This window comes from Muntiacus reevesi, chromosome 22, assembly GCF_963930625.1.
Source record: "Muntiacus reevesi chromosome 22, mMunRee1.1, whole genome shotgun sequence".
NCBI lineage: Eukaryota > Metazoa > Chordata > Mammalia > Artiodactyla > Cervidae > Muntiacus > Muntiacus reevesi.
In genome coordinates this window covers 28668153-28686088 of record NC_089270.1, presented here as the reverse complement: position 1 = coordinate 28686088, position 17936 = coordinate 28668153, and the positions used below count along the sequence as shown (strand labels likewise).

The 17936-nt window shown below is 39.0% G+C and overlaps 1 protein-coding gene across 1 annotated transcript in view; it reads right to left on the bottom strand.

The window, feature by feature from the left end:
• Positions 1-17636, bottom strand: part of GC (GC vitamin D binding protein) — a 48015-nt gene extending 30379 nt beyond the window's left edge. Inside the window, exons 1-4 of the mRNA XM_065914581.1 lie at positions 17542-17636; positions 3132-3201; positions 2417-2549; positions 172-383 (exon numbers count right to left, since the gene is read on the bottom strand). Of these exons, the coding sequence (XP_065770653.1) occupies positions 172-383; positions 2417-2549; positions 3132-3201; positions 17542-17599 (473 nt within the window). The 5' untranslated portion in view covers positions 17600-17636. The remainder of the gene's footprint in view (positions 1-171; positions 384-2416; positions 2550-3131; positions 3202-17541) is intronic.
• Between the last annotated feature and the right edge of the window lie 300 nt (positions 17637-17936).

The following is a 17936-nucleotide window of genomic DNA, read 5'->3' as shown; positions in this document are numbered from 1 at the left end:
TAATCAGCACTGACAAAGATGGGCTGTCTTGGGTAACAGCCAATTTTCTGTTATTGGAAATTGTCTGGGTTGTGGTATGGTAAAAGAGGTGTCTGTACAGAGTAGGGGGTTAGTTTAAACATGTTTGTTATTTTGTACTCTGGAGTTTTACGTGTGATGAAAGCTGCTTACTGATCAGCAAACCCCTTGGGATCTTTCCTGAATGCCTCACAGATCTCGTCATTTGTTGGCTCCACATAAGTTGGAAATTCTTGTGGCTGGTGCTTCAGGGTAGCCATACAGAGCTTCTTTTCAAGGCCCTCGTGGGTGCAGCACTCAGGAGTTCCAGGGTGCACTGGGAATGGAGAGTTGCTTTCACAAGACTTGTCAGACAATGCTGAAGTCTAGGATGAGAAAGGAAAAACAAGTAAACTCATATACATAGAAGTTTCTAGGCTTGTAGTCCTCCACTTGGTATATAGCATCTTAGCTCTAAATTTGAAAACTCTCATTGGAAACAAAGTTGTCCATGACAAGTTGCATAATTCTAGTTACAGGCAAGTATAGAGTCCTATGTTAAGACTCGGAGTAGGACCTAAAGAAAACCTTCATTAATGAGTGGACGATGTGTGACTACAGCTTTTAGAGGTTGGATCCTCTAGTTCAGTGTTTCTCCATGGGGATATTAACATCTCTGAAGATGAGGGAGATCCTTTTAAAAAACTCCATTGATTCTGATAGGATCTTCCAACTGCATTCTGTTCTAAATACTATGCTGAGAATGTGACCTCTCTCTGCCCTCCTCCCTTCCCTTTGTTACTTGAACAGACTCTTAATCCTTGACTGCCTTGGTCTTCAACATTGATCTGTGTTCTTGAAAACACAGTGGTTCTTGAACCTGCTTTTGCATCATATCACAGATTGTATAAAGATTGGAAATGCCTGGGCTGCATAACAGAAATTCTGATTCAGTAGATCAAAGATGAGGCCTGAAGTTCTGTTTTTTCCCCAAAGCCCCAAAGTTTATTCTCCTGTGCATCATGGTTGAAGCAGTGCTACAACTTAATTTACTGCCTCAACAATGGTAGACTGATTCATGTGGGCAGACTAAGTCCATGGTAATACCACCAAACAATTGTAGCAACAAACTTCTTTTTGGGAAGAATTTGATATCTGGAATAATTTGATGCATGGAATAGAAATAGTCATCATGGAAAAAATTATTTGAGGATTTACATGGGAAAAAGACTTTGACATTTTTACACTTACTTTATAAGTTATCTTTTTAGGATAAACCTTCTAAAGATCTTTCCTGTCAATGAGGGAAACCAATGTGATGTTAGTTTTGCAAACCAGAAGTAAACAGTGAACCTTTCACCCTTTCTTTGCCTGGCAACTTCCCTATTTTTCCTTTATTACTTTCTTCCAAATAAGAAAAGTTTACAAAGAAAGTAACATATTTATAGAAAAAAAAATTGCTTTGAACAATAGGAGAAGGAAGATGTAATCCAAAAAACATCAATGCCATTTCTGTTCTTATGATCTGTCTCTAACAATCTTGGAGACCATCTCTGGTCAAGGGATGGGTTAGCAAATATATAAAATAAAATGGAAATAAAAATGTGTTCTGTTTTGATTATAATTGGTAGCTTGCTTGTTTATTTTAACAAGTGCAGAAGGTAGGGTTGAGATGATGTGCTTTTGTGGTTTATGGGAGAAAATGATAAAATACTTGGAAAGTAGATAAGGGCCAGATAAAGCAATTAATGGGTAAGAGTCACTGTGTAGAATATATTCTAATCAGATCTTTGGAACATTGTTTCTGTTGGCTAACTGCTGCAGTTTTGAACAGGGAGATATTTGCCTGTAGAGGCATTTATCAAGATGCAGTTAAATGCCATTTTTATTTGGCCTGATTGACAGGCCAAATAAACTGCTAGAAATGCAAATAGTCTCACCTCTTTTAGCTACTGTCTATATTTTGAAAACTGTCATTTCAGTGTTTTAAATTTCTGCAGATATACTCTAATAGAGAAAATGCAGAATTTAGTGTGTGTGTATACATAGGGCAATTTTTGAACGCCAAAATAGTTTGAAACCAATGCTAAGTTTTTCCAGGGAAGTTGGTACCAGTCTTTGCATGATACAGGTATGCATACTGGTAGGCTTCTAAGATATACAGAATAATAGAATTATTTCAGGAGGTTCATGAATTAATGTACACCCCATTTTTCTCATTTGAACCTTGTAGGACCAATGGACAAAATTGGTTCACTATACTAGAATAAATTTGAGTTCTGGGGTAATAGGCTTCATATTTCCCCTAAACTTAGAGTAGCTGGGTTGATGTCTAAGATTTCCCCAAGATATGATGTAAAGGGCCATCTCGACTCCGTTCTATGGGCCACAACAGATGAGGCCAACCACATATCCCTACCCTGTTGTCATAGCAGTCAGGATCAGCCCCTTCAGCACAGCAGGTTACTGTTAAAGAGACAACTTCATTCACAAGGTGGCTGATCTGTTCAAAGGTGCCACTGGGAAATTTTCTGCTGTATAGGACCATTGACCTGAGGAGAAAAATGAACATACTCAGAATTTTTAAAAGTCTTCATGTTTGTGCATATTTTAATATGAAGTCTCTTCCATTGTTTTTTTAGTGGAATTTTGCACACATATTCTTGACTAATAAAAATAGGACAATGACTTTAAAAATAGGTTCACTTAGAACAAAATCTCATCTTGCAAAGCAGTAGAAGATGGACTTGAGGGGTTCCATCAAAGCAGGCTCATGTTCTTTCCTCTCTCAAGCTTCTCTGAATGAACCTGTTCTTGCCCTTGTCATGTTGTTGGCCATAGTCCTAGCATGTACTGCTGCCTTTTAATTCACCTTAGAAAACTATGCTTGATTATTCTCTCAACTCATTGGTAAACTTATAACAAATTCTCAGACCATGGTAGTGGTAGTTCAGCTTGAATCTTTCGATGGCCTCCATATGCTTAACATCTCTGTCCACTTTGACCCTAGGACTCTATCCTTTTAATCTCAGTGGAGTCCAGTTTAGCCCCTGAAGCTGAGTTGAAGTTACCTCACATTGAGCTTCATTCAAGGTCAGGTAACCAAGAAGAGTGAATGAATACATCATACTTACAAAGATGTGAAGTCATCTTTCCCCAGGCTGGCAAGTTCCTTGCAGACTTTATCTTTCTCATAATCTCGACCTGACAATCAGAAATAGAAAACTTGAATCTTTCCCCTTTAAATGAATGCTCCATTAAATGTGTATATACAAAGGGACATGATTCATTGATACAAAACTAGCATTTTCTTAATATCTTTGTGTGGTTTCATTTTGGTCATGCCTTTCTGTTTCTCACAATGGATCAGAATTTGATGCCATACTATTTGATGGCATTCTATAAACTTTAATGAAAATTAAGTTAAGAAAAAGAATGAAATAATACTGAAAGTAGGTGAATCAAAATGTATATGCCAACTAGTAAATTGGAAGTGTTCTTTTTGTTGTCAGGTCACTCAGTCATGTCTGACTCTTTGTGACCCCATGACCCACAGCACGCCAGGCCTCCCTGTCCTTCACCATCTCCTGGAGCTTGCTCAAACCCACGTCCATTGAGTCGATGATGCCATTCAACCATCTCATCCTCTGTCATCCCCTTCTCCTCTCGCCTTCAATCTTTTCCAGCATCAGGATCTTTCTAATGAGTCAGCTCTTCATATCACGTAGCCAAAGTATTGAAGCTGCAGCTTCAACATCAGTCCTTCCAATGAATATTCAGGGTTGATTTCTTTTAGGATGGACTGGTTGGATCTCCTTGCTGTCCAAGGGATGCTCAAGAGCCTTCTCCAACACCACAGTTCAAAAGCATCAATTCTTCAGCATTCAGCCTTCTTTATGATAATGTAAAAAGAAAGCTTTTTATCCCTCCCTCTTTTCTTCGCTTCAGATTCATCCAAGGGCTCAAATGAACCAAGAAGAAAATAAATGGAGGGCATGTCTACATTCCAAAGTGAAGCACTAGGCACAGTCATGCAGGCCTTTCAAGGCGGGGTGTGAGACCTGGTGTTGCCACTCTTGCTTCATTCACACCTCCAGACTCTCTAACAGAAGACTGGGTAAGCTGAGGGAAAAATTGGAAATTAGGCAAAATAATTTTGGGGGAAGTTGTCAGTCCATGTGATGGGTTTGGGAGAGTGGTAAGCGAGTGCTTCTCCTTACTTCAAGCATCGTAAGAAGGGCTTCAAAGAACACGTTCAGACCTTGATAGGTGATCCTTGGAAGATGCGGTGGCATGGTCAGGTATCTGATTCAGCCTCGAGAAATCTGTACATTTAGAAGGGCTGGTTAAGTGGCCTGGGGCAACAAAGGTTGGGCTGTGAGTGGGAGACTCTGCTGTGGCCTGTGTACCTGATGCTAATTGGGCAGGAGAGCAAAAGTGGCCTGGAGTCATCCTACCTCGATTTTTGGGTTTTTTTTTTTGAAGTGGGGAGACATTTATCTAGAGGGCAGTAGGCTACCAACAGTAGGATGCCTTTGTGCAGATGCAGAAAATTTGAAAATCAAAGGGCCAGAGGGAGCTCTTAAGTTGCCAGATGATGTGAGTGATCACAAGGGATGATGGGGAAAGAGATCTCCGAAGAATCCACAAAGAGATCTGTTAATTCTGAACATCTGTAACCAGAGAAAGGAATGCTACCTCACCAAGCTGCCCACTGAATGGGATTTGCTGCTGCTTACCTTTCCTGCTGGCTTCTTTCCCTCGTGTTAACCCTGGAGGAACTAAAAGCAGCCTAGAGAGTAGGATGAAGGAGAAGAGAACAGGCAGTGGAGTGTATATGATTCCCTTTGCCACTAAAGGCAACAAGACTGATATACAAATGACCTGGGGGAGTCAAACTTCCCACTTTAATGAATTTACAATTTTTAAAAAATTTACTTTTAATTGAAGGATAAGTGCTTTACAATATTGGTTTGGTTTCTGCCATATATCAACATGAATTAGCCATAGGTATACATAGGTCCCCTCCCTCTTAAACCTCCCTCTAACCTTCCACCCTTTTCCCCACCCCTTGACAGATGAATGGATAAAGCTGTGGTACATACATGCAATGGAATACTGCTGCTGCTGCTAAGTCACTTCAGTTGTGTCTGACTCTGTGCAACCCCATAGACTCAGCCATAAAAAGGAACACATTTGAATTTACAAATTTTTGATGATTAAACTAACCAGAGATTACCATGACTATTATGAGGTGGTTATTTTGAGATTCAAAAGGACCATAAGACCTCATTTGTGTAATCAGAAAAATAAAAACTCTACTTTTAAGTCCCTCCAAGTGGTTGGAAAGAGCTAGTTCCCACTAGCTGGGAAGGAGTACTTTGCTATGCTGGGGAATGTTGATGTGGTGGTTGGGAATGAATACTTTGTTGATGTTGAGACCCATGTTTTCAACATACCTATTACATATACAGTGGAAGAACACAGGGAAGGCAGTCAATGTTCATCCCTGATTCATCATTCATTCAAGTAAGTCTAGGATATTTCCCAATATTTTGATGCTATATTTTAAAAATAAGTATATAAATGGCCCAGTTCCTATTCTAAATTGTTTTGATGTTTAATAACTCATCCTCTTGGATTTAAATATTGGGAAATCCATCTTGGGTGATATGATGGCAACTACTGGTATGCCTTTTACCACCTACATGTCCTTGCCTCAACTCCACAGAAGAATAAATATACATAACACAGGGTAGAAATTCTTCTTATTTTTAAATTGGAATATAGTTGATTTATGATGATGTGTTAGCTTCAGGTGTATAGCAAAGTGAATCAGTTATACATATATTTATTCTTTTTTAGATCATTTTCCCATATAGGCCATTATAGAGTATTGAGTTCTCTATGCTATACAATTCTCATTAGTTATCTATTTTATATCATATATTGCTTATATGTAGAAATTCTTGTTTTATGATTTGGAGTGGAGGTGGTTGTGGATGGATACTGACTGAGGAAGATTGTTTTTTTCCCTTTTAAAAAGACTCTCTTTAGGATTTGTTTAAATTAATGGTGAAAATGCCTGACTTCGGTAAAAACTTCTCATAGAGGAAGCTTTTGCTCCCTAAGTCTTTCAGGTGAACTGTTTAAAGTATGTATCCAAGGTGAGAAGTCAGAATTGAGGGGCAAAAGCTTTCTTAAGTGTCATTTTGTAATAATGGATTAACTCATCAAAATCACAAAGAAAGTGATTACATAATCAAATATAACATTATCTTGGAAACTAGGACAAGATACTAGGATTGACAATAGCTTTTTATACTCTATTGACTATCTGATAAACCTTCATATCTAGTACATTTCTTGTAATTTATTAACTTATTTACAAGGTTGGATATTGTCAGTTTCAAAAGGTCAAAATAAAGCAGGAATTTTGTTAATCATTAATGGTATCTGGTGGGACTGAAGATTAGGACACAGAGAGAAAGATTTTAGGATACAGCTGTCCTCCTATAAGGACAGAAGAGGCAATATGGGGATGTCAGCAACGTTTGCTATTCCTGGGTAGAGCTGAGAGAAATGGCTGACAGGTTTTAGTTCAATGTGAGAGAATTTTATAGCTGTGGCTAATTAGTAACTGAAATGATGAACAGCTTTTTGAAGTGAGTTTGTTTTGTCCTAGAAATATTCAAATGGAGTTTAAATAGCAGTATATTGGGGGCTTCCCCAATAATTTAGTGGGTAAATAATCGGCCTGCAATGCAGGAAACACAGGAGACATGGGTACAGGTCTGGGTTGGGAAGATCCCCTGGAGGAGGAAATGGCAATCCACTCCAGTATTCTTGCCTGAAAAACCCCATGGATAGAGGAGGCAGGTGGGCTACAGTCCATGGGGTCACCAAGAGTCAGACACAACTGAGCGACTATGTGTGTGTACATACATTATAGATTCTGGCATTTAGTACACAATCGTATCCTCATGATCTTCCAGGTCACTTCTAAAAGTTACAAAATCACCCCTTTTTGAAGTAGTAAGAGTAAGAAATTATATAGAATCTTTTTTCCAAAGCTTATTGTTTCAAGCCACACACAAAAATAGCTGGAATAAGGACTCATTTATCGTCAATGCAAAGTCTAACTTTGTTTAATAAACTCTCCATATAAAACTTCAGAGGTCACTTTTGTTTTAATGTGACCACTCAATAAGATGCAAAATGAGGGCCTGCATTAAGTGGGGACACCTCTGAACAGTTAAGGATCTATTTTGTTTTTAGCTTTCCAGATTTCTCACTTCACTAAGGAAGTAGAGTCTCTCTGTGTGATGGGAATGTGAGCGCATGTGAATGTGGTACACGTAGACACTACAGATTATCTCTTGTTTAAACAGCTTTAATTAAATCTACTGTGTCTGTACAGACAGCACATTGGGATTCCTAGGTATTTTTAGTTAGAATGCTAACTATTATTAGTAAGAATGACAGAAAACTGAGAAGCTAGATCAACTACACAAGACTTAAAATGGTTTTGGAACCATGTTTGCTTGGAATATTCAGCCTTGAGCAAGACAGAAGCAAAGGAAAAAGCCCAAAAGAGGCACCGAAGAAATTTAGAATTAAAATATAAGATAAAACTGCTTTTACAAAAGTTACCCATAGAGGAAGCTATTACAACGTGTATCTTTTAGGTGGATTACTTTAAATATTTCTGACCAAAAAAAAAATTTATTTATTCAAAGAGAAGATCTGGAGCTTAACTGGCTAAGTGAGTATGCTAATCACTTTTTCATTTTCTAAAAAGTAGCAAACGCTGAAGTTAATTTGAAATGTGGTTTATTATAAATCGATTCCTTATTCCATGGAATACTGCATAATGTTTTCACACCAGTTGAGCTCACTTTGATTCATATGATTAAACCCTATATCAAATGAATTTCAAATGTCATACTCTGTTCTTTCATGTGTCACGTGGCTAGGAAGAGGACAGTCTGGACTTTGATGCAGCTCTGGTAAATATTGGCATAATCCTGGTGACACTGGAAAATCATTTTCACATCCTGAGTCCTCAGCACTCAATGTTTACAAATGTCCTCAACAGAGTTGCTTTTTGCAGTAGCACGCCCCTTTTCTATCTGTATTGTGAAACATTCTGGTAACTTGTGCCTCATTCTGGGATTCTGAAAACATTTGGTTTACTTTTGGGAAATCTTTACTGCTTCATGCATCTTTCACCTTTCTCAGCACAGCTGACAATACTTGTTCATACATGTAACAGACATGTCTTGAAGACTTACTCTGTGGCAGGCATTGGGTTCAGTACTGAATATATAATAAAGAGCAAAATGGACATGACCTTGTCCTTGTGGAACTTTTACTCTAGTGGGGGTAGACAAGATGATACTCACTCTGGTGATACAAACTTTAGGATTATTCTGAATGCTTTAACTATTGTTATAATCTTTCTCTAAAACCATATTGATCCTCTAGAAAAGCTGTATAGCGGGAGCTGTGGTTAAAGCCTAAATAACACTGAATTGAATTAAAAAAAAAAAACAAGCAGGATGCTAGAAACTGTCTTAAGTTGCTATTTTCTTGTTATGTTCTGGAGAATCATGGGCTTTCAGAACTGTTGGACTTTTACATTTTTGCAGTTTTATTCCTTTGACATTTTTATTTCCATTCTGCACTGACAGACTCATCTGTGTCAGAAAAGGTCAATATACTCATGCTTTTATTTTATTTCTTTAGACTTAAAGAATATGGTTTGTACAATTCATTTGGACGAGTTGGGCTAGATATTCAGAGTAGTGGTTTTAGTTGAGAAATTAAACATTGTTGGGCTAATTTAGGAAGTTGCCCTGATTATTGAACCTAAAAAAAAAAAATCACAAAAATTCTTAGATGTCACGAGAAACACTGTCAATGAAGAAGTGGTAATCAAATTAGTACTTTTCATTTTTTTTTTTTTTTCAGTTTTCTTGGGGGGGTTCATTCCCGTTGATATTTTAAATCATTATTACCTAAACTATTGATTTGATTTAATACTGATGTTTGCAGGCACATATGTGGTTTTGAGTTTAAGTCAATGGGCTGAAATTTAGTTCTTTTTAATATTGAACCTAGAGTTCTGCCTGACTTTTATAGACTAATCTAAAGGAAATTAACTGTACCTCTTAGGATGCCATCAGTGGAACATTTCAGATGTTGAAAATTCACAAACAGTAGAAGATAGCAGAGAAATGGGTCAGTTGCCCAGATACTACAATTGCAGTAGAGGATAGCCTCATAGACTCACTCAAATGTGATGTCTTTGGGTTCAACATGGGTGGTAGCCCATATAGATGCTACACTCACCAAAGTCCCAAAGGAGGCATTCTTCCTCCATGCGTGTTATTTCACCTCTCCTTCGCTGCACAAATTGAGCACCTTGTCATCTACAAATGCTTTTGCAGAGGTGAAGATAAGGGAGCAAGTTTCCTTCTTCCACCTTTGGCATGCGTGAGAGTGTTGTCTTTGGTATCCTAACTTGGAAACTTAAAATGCATTACAGGTCTCGGTTTTTAAAACAGCGTAAGAATAAATAACATGATAAAGCACCATATAAGAAATTTGAAAGCCACCAATACTTAAGGAACTGAGGTCTGATGGAAGAGATAAGAATAAGACCACAGCACCAATAGCAGCCATGGTGATCATCGCCATAGAAGACATTGAACTCCTAGAATGGAAGGGAACATTTAGAAAGACTTGTGGAAGGAGCTATCACTTGAAGTGGACCACAAATGATGGGCAGGATGTTAACAGGGACAAAAGAACTGGGGGAGGAATTTTAAGTAGAGAGAACAACATGAAAAAAATATCTAAAGTTAGAAAATCAGTCATAGCTAGAGAACGAGTAATCCAATAAAACTGAAGTGAGGAACTTAAATACTAGAAGAAGTGGTCACCAAAGTTTTACTTGTTTTTTTTTTTTTTTTTTTTTTTAAGATAATGGGTATCTATTGAAATGCATTCACATACAGGCATGAACTCAGAGTTGTATTCAAGGAAGAGTAATCTTAGGATCTAAGTGAAATAATACCTTGTTATTAAGGCTGTTCTGTGAAATACGTTAATCTATGTAAAACTATATAGCATATCTCCTGCCTAATGTGGACTGTAAGGGGATCAAACCAGTCAATCCTAAAGGAAATCAACCCTGAATGTTCATTGGAAGGACTGATGCTGAAGTTACAATACTTTGGCCACCTAATGCGAAGAGCCAACTCCTTGGGAAAGAGCCTGATGCTGGGAAAGATTGAAGGCAGGAGGAAAAGGGGGCAACAGAGGATGAGATAGTTGGATGGCATCACTGACTCAATGAACATGAATTTGAACAAACTCTAGGAGATAATGAAAGACAAGGGAAGCCTGGTATGCTGCAGTCCATGGGTCACAAAGAGTCGGATGTAACTGAGCAACTGAACAACAACAAAATGTGGTTAAAACTCAATGAATGCTAGCAGTTCTTCTCACGGTAAAAATCCACTGACAGTACATAGTACAAGATGCAATTTATATGCCTTGTGATAAGGATCTCATGTAACTCGCTGCAGTCCTTCTCTCCAGTGGCAGGCTCAATTATTTTCTGGTCTGAGGAAAGTGGTAGAAAAGGTAAAAACTCCTAGGAATCAGAGAATTGAGTTAACATGTACCCCAGTTACCTCCTGGCCAACTCCCCCTGGATCTGGTCAATAAAACTGTAATGTATCAAAAGTGAGACGCTTTCACTCATTGACTCTTTTCCTTTGGGAAGTCCCAGCCTGTCACAGGGCCCGGAAACCTACAGTGTTATATTTCTATTTCTATGGTAATAAATTACCACATAATAGGGTTTCCCTGGTGGCTCAGATGGTAAAGCGTCTGCTTACAATGCAGGAGACCCGGGTTTGATCCCTGGGTCAGGAAGATCCTCTGGAGAAGGAAAAGGCAACCCACTCCAGTACTCTTGCCTGGAAAATCCCATGGATGAAGGAGCATGGTAGGCTACAGTCCATGGGGTCGCAGAGAGTCAGACACGACTGAGCGACTTCACTCACTCTTCACTCACTCACCACACACTTACTGCCTAATATTTCTGTTGGGTAGTCTGACACAGATCTCACGGACTAAAATCAAGGTGTCAGCAGGGCTCTGTTCTTCTGGAGGCTCTAGTTCAGTTGCTCAGTTGTATCTGACTCTTTGTGACCCCATGGATTGCAGCATGCCAGGCTTCCCTGTCCAACACCAACTCCCAGAGCTTGGTTAAACTCATGTTCATTGAGTCGGTGATGCCATCCAACCATCTCATCCTCTGTTGTCCCCTTCTGCTCCTTCAATCTCTCCCAGAATCAGGGTCTTTTCCAATGAGTCAGTTCTTCACATCCATTCTTTGGTGGCCAAAATATTGTAGTTTCAGCATCAGTCCTTCCAATGAATATTCAGGACTGATTTCCTTTATGATGGACTGGTTGGATCTCCTTGCAGTCCAAGGGACTCTCAAGAGTCTTCTCCAACACCACACTTCAAAAGCATCAATTCTTTGGTGCTCAGCTTTCTTTATAGTCCAATTCTCACATCCATACATGACTACTGAAAAAACCATAGCTTTGACTAGGTGGACATTTGTTAGCAAAGTAATGTCTCTGCTTTTTAATATGCTGTCTATGTTGGTCATAAATTTTCTTCCAAGGAGCAAGCGTCTTTTAATTTTATGGCTGCAGTCACCATCTGCAAGTGATTTGGGAGCCCCAAAATAAAGTCAGACACTGTTTTCATTGTTTCCTCATCTATTTGCCATGAAGTGATGGGACCGGATGTCATGATCTTAGTTTTCTGAATATTGAGTTTTAAACCAACTTTTTCACTCTCCTCTTTCACTTCCATCAAGAGGCTCTTTAGTTCTTCTTCACTCTCTGCCATAAGGGTGGTGTCATCTGCATATCTGAGGTTATTGATATTTCTCCCGGCAATCTTGATTCCAGCTTGTGCTTCATCCAGCCCAGCATTTCTCACGATGTACTCTGCATATAAGTTAAATAAGCAGGGTGACAATATACAGACTTGATGTACTCCTTTCCCGATTTGGAACCAGTCTGTTGTTCCATGTCCAGTTCTAACTGTCACTTCTTGACCTGCATACAGATTTCCCAGGAAGCAGGTCAGGTGGCCTGGTGTTCCTACTGCTTTAAGAATTCTCTTTGCTTCGGAGGCTCTAGGGGAGAATCCATTTCCTTGCCTGCTCCAGCCTCTAGACACCTATGCTTCTGGACTCAAGAGCCCCTTTCTCCATTTTCAAAACTGGTGACTTTGTACCTCTCTGTGCCTTTTTTCCTTAGCACTATCTTCCTCTGACTGATTCTCTTGTTTCTCTCTTGTGATTGTGTTGGTGCCACTCAGATAATACTTTCTGTATTTTTCTATTTTAAGAAGAGCTGATTGGCAACCTTTATTCTACCTGCAACCTTAATTCCCCTTTGTGATGTAAGCTAGCATATTTGCAGGTTCCAGGCATATTGATGTTGACATTTTTGGAGGACACTCTTTCTGCTTACCATACATGTTAATATTTAAGCCTGAGATTTTACCCGCCATCAAGTGACTCCAAGCAGAGACCAGAATTGGTGTGGATTTGTATAAGACAGTCTAATTCCTAGAATCCCACTAGCCAGCTATGCATGTTCACCCCTATATTTCATTGTTGTTTTTCAGTCGCTAAGTTGTCTCCAGTTCTTTGTGACCCCATGGACTCTAACACTCCAGGCTCCTCTGTACTCAACTATCTCCTGGAGTTTGCTCAAATTTATGTCCATTCCATCAGTATCATTTCAGTAGCCTCTCAATAGTGATTCTACTTTGCATATAATTCAGTTTTGAATTCTAGTTACCACATTACATCAAATTTTGCTTTGTTTTTCAGTTTGGATTGTTTGGGGAAGTGATGGGAGGTAGGGTTTTGGTTAGGGAAGCCACTACAATAGCTGGGTAAAGGGGAGCAAGAGCCTGCACAAGGAGAATATAAGGAAATGGAACTGTAGTTGTAAAGAACCTGCCTGCCAATACAGGAGACATAAGAGGTGCGGGTTTGGGCCCTGGGTCAAGAGGATCCCCTGGAGGAGGGCATGGCAGCCCACTCCATTATTCTTGTCTGGAGAAGCCCATGGGCAGAGCAACCTGGTGGGCTACAGTCCATGGAGTCACAAAGAGTTGGCCATGACTGGGAAGCAAGTTAGCACGCAGATAAAAGAGGGAGGGTTCCCAGGTGCTGAGAACTAGATCTATGCAGACAAAAGGGAACACTGAGGAGGCTCTGTGCCAGTCTGATGTATTTCAGGGCTAAAATTTTACAGAATATGGAAGTGACTGAATATAGATTAACAAATGGATACAATAAAATCCAACAATCCTCTGCAAGGCTGAATGTAGATGGCTTAGAGGTAATAGTGCCCTAAAAGTAGGCAGAGCCGGTTTCACGGAATAGGGATGAACTGAGGTTTGTTTGGATCAGTTGTGGATGACCTTGGTGGACAGAATGAATTTCACTTACTTCCCCCTAAATCGGTGTTAATGACTGGTTCTCTCTTATACCTGTCCTAAGATTAGTTAAAGACTGTTTCAGCTACATGTCTCATGAGAGGCAGTGAAGCAATGATTGTGAGCATTGTCTTTGTAAACCCACTGAATTGATGTAAAATTCTGATTTTGCCAATTGCTAGCTCAGTTACTTTGGATCAGTTACTTACCCCCTCTTTTCCTCAATTTATTCATTTATAAAATGGGTATAATAGCACTGAGCTCATCATGGTGTTGCAAGGATGAAGCAAATGTATCTAAAAGATTTAAGCTGACACATTGTAAATTATTAGCTATTTCATTCAGTGCATAAAATCTAGTGTCTGTGTTTTATAATGAAAATAACAGAAGACTTAAAATTTACTCCTTCCAGAATATCTGTGATGTGTCCTAGTTGACATTTCTTGTTGTTGCTGTTTAGTCTCTAAATCATGTCTGATTCTTTTACTATCCCATGGGCTGCAGTCCGCAGGCTCCTTTGTTCATAGAATTCTCCAGGCAAGAATACTAGATGGGGTTGCCATTTCCTTCTCCAGGGGATCTTCCTGGCCCGGGGATTAAGCCCACATCTCCTGCATTGGCGGGTGGATTCTTTACCACTGAGCCACCAGGAAAGCCCTTTAATTTTCCTTAAATACTCAAAGCTGTCTTTTGAGGTAGGTACTCTAATAACCTTAATTTTGTGATTTTACACACAAAAAAGTCTACTAAATGTACTATATGGCAAGTAGTGTTCTAAAGCTGAGAATTCCATCTGGGAACAAAAAGTCCTTGATTTCATGGAGTTTACATCCTACATCTTAACTTTCATTACGAGAAAACAAATGAACAGCTGGTGATAAGATGATGAGTGCTAAAAACGAAAGGAAACTGAGACTGAGACGGGGTAAGGGGATAGAGAAGAATGTAGTGGGTTCTCTTGGTAGGTAGGTTGGTCAGGGAAGCCTTCTCTCTATGTGAACTTGGAGCAGACAGGGGCGGATCCATGCGAAGTGACTATCGATACTAGAGGGAGGCCATGCAGTTCCTTTTTAATGATTTCAACTTCTTCCTATAGAGATCAACCTTGTGACCTTTTAAGTGTGTGTACACACCCCCATAGCCCACCTGTGATGGTGAGTGCATACCTGGCATTGCACTTGACAACAATGAAGCATAACTTTGCTATTGATGTCCAAGGAGGTTGACATTGCTCTTGATGATCGAGTTTAGATACTTCTCTGACTTCAGTTCTTCCTCCTTTCCCTTATCACCTAAGCCTCTTTAAGCTTTTACTTGGGCTGCTTTGTGAACTTAGATCAGGTCCTATTTGTTCCTAGTCTGGGACATTTGCACCTGACTTCCTTCTGCTTGAAACATAGTTCTGGATATTTACATAGCTGTCTTCTTTTCATCATGTAGATCTCAAATCCTGTGTCACCTCCTCAGTCACCATTATGTTTGCTTTGCAGAGATAATATATAGACGTATCTGGGAAATGAGAATATCTACTTGCTCTAAATTGCTTCTCTTTAACATTCTGTATAGCTATGTTCCTGAATCAAACTTAGGACAGATTTGTTTTTCACATGGCTACTGAAGAAGTGATGGTCAATTTGTAGAAAAGAGAAACAGAATGATTCGGTGGTTGATAGGAAGACTGGGTTAAACCATATTGTCTTAGGACTGTTTTGACAGGTAACTGGGAGAAAGGAAAATACAGCTTACCCAGCAACCCGAGGGAAATTTACTTTCTTCTTGCTGTTTGATATCATGTTTAATAAAATTATGCTGAGAATGAAATGCTTAAAGCAAAAGGAAAATGTTCTTGCCGACAGCTCTTATAAACAGCAGTGGTTTATTTCTTGTAGCATTATTTCTGTGGTGATTGTGAGGCTGTGTCAGTAGCCTTCTTGCTTGTTTCTTGGAAGGGGGAAAGATACAATTTGGATTAGTGCTTTATCCAGTTTTGAATATAGAAGCCAAGTGGAGGCATTGGTGGACATAATTTTCTTATCACTCACAGGGTAGCTAAAGTGAATATTTTATCATTTAGATTTAGCATATTTGGTAAGCCCTTCTCTCACAAGATGTATACAAGGGCTTGTAAGCTGAATCCCCAGTGCTATTTGATATTCGAGGATGGGCCTGACTGGAGCAAATGTTCATATTGTATACATTTTTTAGCTGATGTTTTCCAGAGACTATTTCTATAGGATATAGGCATTTTAGGAAAGAGCCCATATGTCTGGGAAACTCTGGGTTAAATCTTCTTGTTTTGTCCTATGAGTTCTGAGAAATCAAAAACATTTATCATAAACCAGCCAAGAAGGACTAATGTATGGCTTATTTCTTAAATATATTTGGATATAGAAACTTCTTTCTGAAATGAGGGACATACACCTTGGAAAAGGGGTTCTAGATAAATGATGTGGGTGATCGGTAAACTCTCAAGAACTAGACAGAGAGAACTGCAACCTTAACCAATCCTCCAGCATCTAAAATTCCTCTCAATTCCTTTAATGTGTACACTTTCTGCCAGTAGTGAGCACACCTAGCTTTCAGGTAAATCATAGACTTAGTATTTGGGTTGTGCTCAGGTGTTATAGAACCCAGGACTGATGGCTCAAGACTACAGTCACCAAATATTGAACATTTATTAGGTAGATAATTGTATTTTATGTCTCAGGTGCCATCATCTAAGCTGTGGCCCATAGTTAACCAAATTCATTGTGAAGTTCAGTTCAAGGGAGCTGGCTTGAAGTTTTTAGCATCCATTATATCACGCACTGAGAGAATTTTAAAAGATGTTGAAATAGAGGTTGCAGAATACTGGTATTCTCCAAAGCACTGTAACTGTTTGAAGTCAACCCAGTGTATCCTTACTGAGTCAGTAGAACAAAATGGCACATTCTGGCATTCACATGTAGTCCCAGGACTTAACCCATTACTGGACTTTCTGCGTTGTGAAGATCCAGATCTGCAACTAGTTCAGGAGGACTTTCCAGACTCAGATCTGCCCTAGGGAAACCCTGGGAAAAGGAATAGGCTTTCAGGGTTCCTTGGGACCTGGGCTATTCAGAGGTCTTGTCACAGACATGAATAAGACAAAATTTAAAAATAATTTGAATGACGAAGATTTTTTTCCTAAAAAAGTGAATGTAAAAAACAATAAAGGCAGGAGTAAGATTATTCTTGTCACAGTTAATAACTGATTTCTGCAGCACACACATTTTATTCCACTGGTTAAATGTTGTTCATATGAATTCTAACACATGACTTGGATAAAGCTATTAACTGGCAGCACTACATGAAAATTTTAACTTTTCAAAGCGGGATGAACGCAGATTCCTTTTATAAGCATTAAAGAATCACCCAGAAAGTAAACTGAGACAGATTATGAATTTTTGCAGCTTGGGAAATTGCCACAAAGTTGTATATTGCTCAAAGATGAAGACATTAGTTGATAAATGAACTTAATGAGAAATATAGCTCAAAGATTTTAATAGTCATATTTCATAGCTGTTCAGTTCTTTTATGTGAGATATTTTAGAAACTGTAATGTGGCTTCAAATATTACATAATAGAGGATTCCTTGAAGAAGTTAAAAAAAATCTCAGTTGACTTCATGCATCATTGATATGGTATTTTGTGCTCTCAATGGCAGTGAGAAACAAAGCTTAGTGATAGATCACAGCCTCCTTCTGCATTCTCTTTTAACAAATAAAAATATTCTAATTTTGAACCATTTTCTTACATCTTGGTTATTAAGAAAGTGGGGAAAGATAAATGACAAATCATATAGCTTTTCTTTCTTTCATGAGATTCTTCTTGGCCATCCTATTAGAAAACTATATGTCACATCTGAGTTTAAGCTTAACCCACTTGTGTTCTTCCCTCTCTCCCTCTTTTAAATGGTAACAAAATTAGACTAGTGAAAGTTCCTGCTCATGGTCACAGCACTGGAAATCTTACCTCTCTCTAGAGCATGCACAAAGGCTACAGCAAGGAGGAAAACCAGGATTCTCTTCATTTTTTCTGCCACCACGTCCTGATGAAACCTCCTTCTCCCGTAGATTACCCAGTTGAAAAAAAATGGCAGTCCAAAGTAACCAATTCCCTTTTACTAAGATTCCGGGCTATGCACTAATCAATTATTAATCTCTACACAGAAGCAAGGGTAGTCATCCTTGGGCCACAAGAGATGAAGTATCATCAATCAAAGCAAATAGACAAACTGGAGAAAATGTAGTGGAAAATCTAGGAGACTTCAATCATTAACTTTGCCAAACTGCAAAAGAATCAGGATATACATAGTTACCCCACCCCACCCCCGCCATCGCTGCTTTTCACTGAAGCTTATCTAGTGT